The 9,136-nt window shown below is 46.1% G+C and overlaps 1 protein-coding gene across 1 annotated transcript; it reads right to left on the bottom strand.

The window, feature by feature from the left end:
- Window positions 1–991: 991 nt before the first annotated feature.
- LHFPL5 (LHFPL tetraspan subfamily member 5) lies at window positions 992–8,031 on the bottom strand. Its single transcript, XM_077159414.1, has 2 exons — window positions 7,620–8,031; window positions 992–1,392 (listed from the first exon to the last, which is right to left on the bottom strand). Exons 1-2 carry the CDS (start codon window positions 8,029–8,031, stop codon window positions 992–994), a joined length of 813 nt encoding a protein of 270 aa, XP_077015529.1.
- Window positions 8,032–9,136: the final 1,105 nt, after the last annotated feature.

Here is a 9,136-nt window from a genome sequence, read left to right as displayed (position 1 = left end):
AATGGGAAGTTGACAGAGTATGAATTGGTGCTCCCCTTTTACAGGAAAAAGCACTGAGGCTGAAAGAAGTAAATGACTTGGAAGATCTGAGACTCAAACACAGCTTTCTTGACCGCAATCTTGTGCTTTGACAGAAGGAATAGGGTCCTTCATAGAGTAGCTAGCTATTTTCAAAACAGTCATGTGGGTGTTTCGAAAAGGGAATAAACAAAAGGGATAAAACTGACCCAGTACAATAGTGGGTGAACCTAAGACTGGAGAGAAAAAAGAAAAGACTGAGGATAAGGTGCATGAAAGGGAAGAGACAAGGAAGGAGAGGAAAGTGGATGGACATTTTTATTAGTAAAGAAAATGTCAAAGGGAAAAAAACATCTCTTTATGAGTGCACTTTTAACAGGATTTATGTGAATAAAATTTCTTTTTAGCCAAAAGGATCCTTTCATAAAAAAAAGAATACAAATGAATAATATAAAAATATTTTGTTAATGTCTCCAGAGAGTTAAAGGATGGCCCTGCTTTGAGGGTGAGACCTAAACTGAACACTTTTAGCAACTCCTGCTGAGCCCTCCAGGGAAAAACCTGGCTGGCATACAGGATTTGAACGAGAGAGAAGTGATACAGGAAGGGTATACTGAGAACTGGAAGGCTGCCCTAACACAGGCAAGCTTAGGTTCCAACCATCTGTACTCCAGAAGTTGTCATTTTTCTTGTACCTGCATGGTGGTTGTCAGTGTATCCTAAGCATTAACCTTTCTCCTCTTTCCCCCACAACTCATCTTTTGTTCACCTGTTCCTTTCTCCACCTAGCAAACTCCCATGCTTACTTCAAAGTCCAGCCTCAGTGCCTTCTTTTAGGGGAGACTTTGCTTGGCTTCCCACTTAGAGTTCTTCCCCTGGTACATTCCCATGACACAGGAGGATGGGGGAACAATCCTCTTGTTACAGGCAGCCTGTGCCATGCATTGCCTCACTCACTGCTGTTTGCAATCCTCTACTGGCCTTTGATCTCTGGGAAGATAGGGATATGTCTGATTGGTCTTGGTGCCTGCACCTCTTGGCCAGAGGACAAGCCTTTTGTGACTGGTGGAGAGGACCTCCCCTTCCCCACCAGCAGCTCCCAGTTAGGTGTCACTGTTGGGCGTGGGGGCAGGTTACCATTTCCATCAGCCTTGTAGTCGTCAGGAAGGAGCTTGTCCTGCCGATAGCCCAGCACGAAGGCCAAGAAGGAGAGGATGAGGGCATCACCAATGCTGAGGATAGCCAGCATAAAGGCCCAGCGGATGGTACAGTGGCCCAGTGTGTACTTCCCAGTCTGTTCCCCGCACATGCTCCGCACCTCACTGGAGTCCCAACCGTCTGGGTAGACCAGACAGCCAATCATCAGGCCTGTGGCTGAAAATGCAAGATGGGATATAGATGGTGTCAGCCTGGGTGTGCCCTGCCTACTCTTTCCCCCTCACACTGCTGTCATCTTTACATATTCCTTCTCCTTCTGTTAATAGTTCTGAGAGGCACAAGGGGCAGCTCGTATCATCCTTATAGAGTATAGGAGAGAAAATGGAGTCTCCATGGGTCAAAGTGAGTCGTCCCTGGGACCCAGAAGTCAGGGCAGAGGCATAAAGTTGAGCTCCTCCACCCAGGCAGGGTTCTGCCACCATCATACGAGATGATCCTCCTAGACCCTCAGCTGCCCTCCTCACCTCAGACCTGACATGCCCTCAAAGCCTTCCAAAATCTGGTCCCACAACAAAGAATGCATCACTCCTAAAATGTACATTTGTTCACATTTCAACACTTCTAAAATTACCCCCTGAGGGTAGTAATAGTAATAGGAAAGTGTAATAAGAAAGCATCAAGTCATAGTTTTATTAGCACTGTTTTTCCTCTTTACAGTACATAAAATAACGTTGTATCCTACAACTCAGGTATTTCAGATACGACAAATACAAATTCTAGCCCCATCTTCTGTTGCTTCTTTCATGAACCTTCTACTCAAGCCAACAGGGCTCCTTCTCACTTTTCCCCAGTACAGCACAGAACAGTTGCCCACACTTCCCTGAATTTAAGAATCTCCTGGGATATTGTTTAAAATGTCAATCCTCAGGAATCTCCCCTAAGAATTTAGTTGCAGAAGGACTGGGATTCAGGAATCTTTGTTTTTTAGCATGATTCAACAGGAAGGACTGGGAAGCACTAGACTAGACAGCCTGGATTCCAAGTCCAGCTTTCCATTAACTGGCTGTCTGACTCAGAGCAAGCTACTTGGAACAGTGCCTGGCATGAACCTGAAGCTTCATAAGTGTTGTTGCTATCATCCCACCCCATGCCTTCAATGCCTTGGTCTTTACAACTAAAAATTCAGTTTCTGCACCCACTTCTCCCACCAAACCACCTCTTAGCTTCACTAGGTTGAAGCACAGACAGGCAACATAATCCTGGGATGCGACAGGGGTGACTCAAAGCACAGTCACCATACAGGCAGGGGACGCCAACCCTTATCTCTGTCACTTTCTCTCGGTGCTCCTTCCATAGGCCCAGGGCCTCTTTAGTCCCAAGACTGTGCCCTACCCCAGAGAAGTGCTTCACAGGTTCCAGTGAAGCACTTGGGCCCAGCTTGTTCTTTCAAGGAAGGTCTGTGGATCAAACAAATGCACAGAAAAGTATGAAGACCAGGGTCCTACCTCACCATCTAAATGTATCAACTCTCTTTTGATTTTTATAGGAGAAACTCATTTATATGGTTATTTTATAGGTCATAAAATACTTCATGTACCACTCTTCTCTTTTGACCCTGACAAAAGTGCTGACAAGTAGGCCAGATATTAATACCCCCATTTTACAAATTAGAAAGCCAAGAGCTCAAAGAAACAGAGTAACTTGCCCAGTCATCCAACTTGGAAAAGTCAAGACCTGAATTCTCATTTCCTGACTCCAAAGTCCAGTATCCCCACCCTCAGACTGTGTCATCTCTTCAAAGGGCTGAATGTATTTAGTGGTGTTTCAGGAATTACTGTGAGGGAAAGGGACTTCCCACTCCTAGAACTCTTTGGAAAAACCTCTGTAGCCAGACTCTTCCCTTTTTGGCATGAGACCAGTTCTCCATCACCTGGCTTGGCCTAGCTTAAATGTCACTGCATAGGTGAATGTAGAATAGGCCCTATTTAAGTATTAACTTAAAGAAGGCAAGGACTTTGTTTCCCTCATACGAGGTGGATCTTATTTTACAGCTTTCTTTACTATTGCATGTTTCCTTTCATGTATAGCAAATCTACTGTAATCCAGCAATAGATGAACAGAATTTAGCAGTAATATTATGTTTACTAAAAAGGTAAATATTTATCTTACATATATGTATATGCATCCATAAGTTCATGGGGTTCATGGGTTTAATGTTTACTGTGTTGACATTTGTGAGCAACCAGAACATCCATGGAAAGGAGCCACTTTTAATATTTTGATGATTTATAGCTTTGCTGAGAGACATGTTGAAATTCTGTTTGCTGGAAGACAGTGTATAGAAGCAGGTCTGAATGATCATTCACAAATCAATCTGGATTTTAATTCTCTACTGGCCTTCACCTAATCAGTAATGCCTATTTTACTTTATGACATTTAATAAAGGTGAGTTTCTGGGGGAAAAAAAGTAGATAAGAGGAGAGTGGGGTTTGAAATGAAATGGCCAATGTGAAATTCTTGGTGGTAGAGATAATTACAGGATTGTTAAGGCCCCCTGTCTAATAATCTGCTTTATTAGTTAAATAATTAATTAATGTGTTTGTTAGTAAAGTAAGCTATGCTATAACCCTCCTCGGAGACTTCAACCCCTCAATAAAATTCCCAACACACTTGTATTGGTGATGTTCTGGACTTTCCCTGCTCTACTGCCCCCTCCCCTTTCTCAATATCTCCTTACCAGAGCTCCAGAAAAGAGCCCAGGGCCTCTGACTTGAAAACGGGTTGTTAATGGAAGTGCCATAGCCCCATGTGAGTGCCCCAGCCCTCCATCTATAGCTCCAGGATACACTTGTATGTGGAGGTGGGGAGAGGTCTTGGGGCTTTAAATAAAAGCCAGCACAGTGTTCTTAGCAAGTTTACTTAACCTTTCTGACATCCATTCTCTCATCCATAAACTATATGTAGTAATGCCTGCCTCACAGTAGGATTATAAGGATAGGTGTGATCACATAGAGAAAGTGCTTACTGTGGGTGTCTAGCACATAAGTGGCCAGTTAATTTTAGTTGTTATTATTGGCGTTGAAGTACAGAAATCAAACAGAAGCAAACTTGCTAGATGTTGAGAGCATTCGAGACATTCACAAATACTCCAGGTACATCGTAGGATTGTACTTCCCTGCCCTCCCCACCATCTCTTGAAGTTAGGGAAGGCCATGAGACTTCCTTTGGCCAATAAAATGGGGACAGAAATGTGTGCCCTACCAGGCCAGAGAATTCATCTGCTGTTATAAGACTTTTGGAGCTCTTTCCCTCCGCAGTGCCAACAGCCAGATGGTGGTTGTTCCATCTGCCTGGATCCCAGACAAAAACAAAGCAGAGCCCCCAGCTGACCCTCAGGAAGCATGAATGATGACCAAGAAATAAACATTTGTTTTAAGCCACTAAAATCTGCAAGTCGTTTATTAATGCAGCATTACCTCGCCCTCACCCATTCTGACAAAGTTGATTCCCATGCTTTTCACATTTAGTGAACACCTATCCTGTGCCAGGCAATGCTCAAGGTATTTTCCATGTGTTGTATTATCCCATCCTCACAAGAACCCTGTGAAAGGGGATACATTGCCACATTCTACAGATGAGGTTACCAAAGTTTGAATAAGGCAATCAACTTGCCCTACCTGTATTCCACATTCAGCCTACACCTGGCATCCAGGAGCTCAATGATAAGCTGAACCCCATACTGCCCCAGTCATAAGACCTTTTTTCCTTTTCCCCTCCCTTCCTTGGACCCAAGTTTCTTGGCAACGTTAATCTAATTGGGTTTAGGCCTCTTCAAATAGATGCATCTCCCAGCTGCTGGCTCTAAGGCATTCCTCCTCCGGCTCATCCTCCCTTCCCCAGTGCTGCGGGATGGAAGCTGACACCACCTGTGCCCTCCCCAAACGTAAATGTTTCATGGATTGGCACCTGGCCACCTCTGCTATCAGTGTTTCCAGCTCTGTGACCCAGATGGAGCCTGATTCAAATATCCTATTGCCCCACCCCCTTTCTGGGGCTGCATGCTCAGCAATGCACCTGTGGAGGGCAGGGAGGTCAGAGAAGAGAGAAATGGGTGAAATATGAATACCTAGCTTGATCCTCTCTACCCACTCCCATAACCCCAGTCCCTTGCCCTACCTCCTCCTCTGTCCAAGTGCTCTCAGCCCACACTCCCTTCAATCTCACTTCAAAAGTTTTCTGACTGCTCTGCTCAACTCCAGTCTTCTCTCTTGTCCCCAGATGTCCTCCATTCAACTCCTTTCTAAAGCATAATCCTGATCTAGGATCTTCAACTGCTTAGAAAACAAAGTTCGAATTTCTCAGCCTGTCTTACTAAGACTATAGAAACTATCTCTCAGGACCTCACCTTCTCTCACCCAAGGCCTGCCCGAGCCTACATGAAGAAAGCAACTGAGAAATCCACTCATACAAATAACCTGAGCCCCACAGAAACATACTGAATCAGAATCTCCAGGGGTATTTCTTTTTAAAGCTCAGTCAGGTACAAGAGCCATTGAGTTAGTGATATCCTATGTCGTTCCTCTCAAGAGTAGTCACAGTTTAGAAGAATAACTCAAGAATGAAACAATACTTAAACCAAAGAATGTGGAATCTCAAGAACCATGAAGCCTAGTTGGCAAAAACATTTTTGCAGTATGTATAATGGGGGAGGAGGGAACAGCAAAGAGAATGAGAGAGGTATGTTTATGTCTCCAGCATCCAATAACCCTTACATGGAGGAGCAGCTGGCAAGCATTCCAGGGTCCATTCTACTCTTCTTTGGCACATAGCTGCTAAATCTTCCTTCCCCCTTATTCCTTGGCATGGCCACCCTATATCTTTCTCCTCACTGCCCACCTAAGACTTGCCTCACCCCTTACCCCAGCCTCTTCCTCATCATATAGAAAGGGTACAGAGGAGAGAAAGAAAGGGGCGGCAGCTCTGAAGCCAAATAAGTGACAGAGGTACTATTTGGAATCAAAGGCTCTAACCCTCACTACCTATGTGCTCAAAGACAAGTTACCACCCACTCTGAGCTTCAGGAGCCTTATCTGTAAAACAGGAGAAATACATAACTGGGTTGTGATAAGGCTCATCCAGATGATCTGTGTGAAAGTACTTTGTAAATTATTACACCTAAATGTGTAGCTCAATAAAAATGTCTCTGGAGCACATCTAGTTTCTTGGGACCTGCTGTCTTAATTCTCCTTGGTTCTCAGTTGGCAGCTGATCTTTAGCCTTGGCCGAGCCCATCCTCTCAGTCCCAGTTTCTTCTTTTATAGTTAGGGGAAAGGAATAATCTATGGCTTTCTGGGGTCTCCTACAGTTCTGATGGAGTGTCTAGTCTGTGTTTACTTGACTGAGATTCTGATTCCTGTTTCATTCCCTCTGTTAAAGATAATGCCATTTTTCATTCTAACCAATAATGCTAAGATGATTACATGTTTGTCTCCTGCTCCAGCATTGTTCCTGAACACTGCCCCAGCCTAGAGAGTTTGTGTGCAGTCCTTGGGGTAATGAGAAGGGAACAAGGACTTCAGGACAAGGTCTGAGGCCATCTCTTCCTGGGCTCCAGAGGAAAGCAGGACCAGCTGGTCCAAGGACCAAAAGGATGGCCTGGGCCAAGAGCAGGAAAAAGGGGCATGAAAGGCCTTGCCTCTGGGCCTTTGCCACATAATTTTAAAAGACATGAGTAGCCCCAACACCATCACAAAATATCTCTCCTATTTGCTGCCTCCAGTGTAAAATCTTATAGTCAGGAAACAAAGACTTTCACTCCACAATGACAAACAGGACTTTAAATATAAGTTTCCATAGGAGAGGTTATGTTCAATCTAACAGTAACACTCCAGAGTCAATGAATGTCCTAGGAACATTGCCTGAAAGCACTTTGGGATGGGAGGGGTGAGGTGAGGGTAGAGATATGAGAACTCTTAAAAGAGAGAGAACAAAAGCTCAGAAGCAAGAGGTGGTAACACCTAGGCTAGGTTTGACTGACTTTACTGTTTTGCCCAGGGTTACAGCCTATTCTCAGGTGGCATTCAATGGCAACAGCTTCTTTCCTTCTCCCTGCCAGAACAGCCACAACCTCTGGGGGTGGTCTGGGAGGCAGTACTACTGATTTCTCTACCAACTAGCCATGTGCTCCTAGGCAAGTCACTTCCCCTCTGTAAGATGAGGGCGGTTAACATTTTGATCTCTAAGATCCTTTCTGAAGGATCTTTCTCAGCCATTCTAAGATTCTCTGCTTCTCTGAAGCTTCTGCAGGGCATTGGGAGGATAACTGAGTATAGGACCCAGAGCCTCCACAGAAGGTGAAATGGCACAGCTGATCATCTATAGCCTTGGCCGAGCCCAACCTCTGGCAATGAGTCCTCGCCTGCCCTCCCACCATCTCTGCTCACCCGCAGCCAGCTGCATCCAAGCACAGATCTTGTAGACGGTGGCCGTGTTGCAAACAAAGAACAGGCTGAAGCAGATGATGGAGCCAATGATGAGAAACATGCCCAAAGCCACAAAGAACATGGCAGTCTTGAAGGCTCTGGAGGGAATGGAGGAGAAGTCCAGGGGCCCGCCTTTGCAGATGAGCTCGGAGGACAGCACATTGCCCACGCAGTAGGAAAAAAGGCCGAAGTAGCCTGCCTGCGGTGTGTTGACACTGTCACCTATCCAATAGGGCTGGATGAAGAGGGCCATGACCAGCACAGAGAAGCAGATGGTGAGCGTGCCCCACATCACACCTACGGCCCGCGAGTTCCGTACATAGTTGGTATGGTAGATCTTAGCTGCCTCCTGGGCAGGCAGTAGCTTCACCATGGTGAGGCCAGGGGATCCTGGGCTGGAAGTCGGCTTTGAGGATGAAGACCTAGAAGTGGGCCGCTCTGCAGCCGGGTTTGGGGAAGAGGAGAGGTCAGGTCACAAGGTTAGAGACCCTCCGAGGCAGAGAGAAGAGCCTTGATAGGACAGGGAGGACAACCTTGGTCTTTTCAGGGGAAGCTTATCCAGGTGCCTGTGTTCGTTTGATCTCCGCCTGTCTCTGTTTTCCTGCCTCCTCTCAGGCTCGCCGGGGTCTAGGGCCTGCTTTCCAGCTCAGAGCTCCAGGAAGCTCCGCCCCCTGCGTCCGGGCGGGGCCCCTCCTTCCTCCCTCCTCGGAGAGCGCTGTTTCAGCACCGCGGCTAGCGCCCCAGGACTCCGAGGGAAAGGGGCGGGGCCGAGCAGCCGCCTAGCAGGGGAACCGGCAGACCTGGCTCCGGGAGCCGCGTGGGGTGGGCTAACTCACCCCCTGCACACCCCCCGCCACAGGAAACCGAGATCCTTTCTTCACTCTCCTGAGCGGAGATGACAAGAACTGGGAGGATGGGGCTACGGCTGTCACTTTCGTCCTTCTCAATTCCAATCGCAAAAGCACTTCCTAGAGTGCCGTCCCCATCCCACCGCACCACTCCCTGACTCCCTCCGTTCCGGGGACCAGCAAGGCCTTTACTGAATCTGTCAATTACAATGAGCCTACTATGTGTTAAGCCCTGTGTTGGAGGATGTTTTCCCTAAGAAAGAACCACAGAGATAAATAGGAGAGGGCCCCTCCTCTCAAGTACAGTGAGATGCTTATTTATGTGTACAGTTGCTAAGTAGACTGACAAGTGATGACAGAAGTAATTACAAAATAGAGCAAAGAACATTCCTTATGAGCCTTCTGAGACCTTAATATACCCTTTTTGTTCAATACAGTGTCTTTCTCCCCTTGCTTCTTTTTTCTTGCATATTTCTTTTTCCCCTCCTTTAAAAATATTTTTCCTTTGATTTTATAGGTAAATACACGTTTAGTGTAGAGAACTACGAAAATATAACTAAAAGAAAAAAATCATTCATAACCCCATATCAGAAGTAAAGGAGGAACAAGATCATGTTCACATCGATTTTG

This window comes from Tamandua tetradactyla, chromosome 5 (assembly GCF_023851605.1).
Source record: "Tamandua tetradactyla isolate mTamTet1 chromosome 5, mTamTet1.pri, whole genome shotgun sequence".
NCBI lineage: Eukaryota > Metazoa > Chordata > Mammalia > Pilosa > Myrmecophagidae > Tamandua > Tamandua tetradactyla.
The sequence above is the reverse complement of the archived record's forward strand: the minus strand, read 5'-3'. Positions and strand labels throughout refer to the sequence as shown.

Bases quoted from the DNA above. Each gene is read 5' to 3' on its own strand.
- LHFPL5 (XM_077159414.1), bottom strand. From the start codon at position 8,031: ATGGTGAAGCTACTGCCTGCCCAGGAGGCAGCTAAGATCTACCATACC. The intron at 1,393-7,619 runs GTGAGCAGAGAT...TTGCATTTTCAG, and splicing joins TTGGATGCAGCTGGCTGCGG to CCACAGGCCTGATGATTGGC.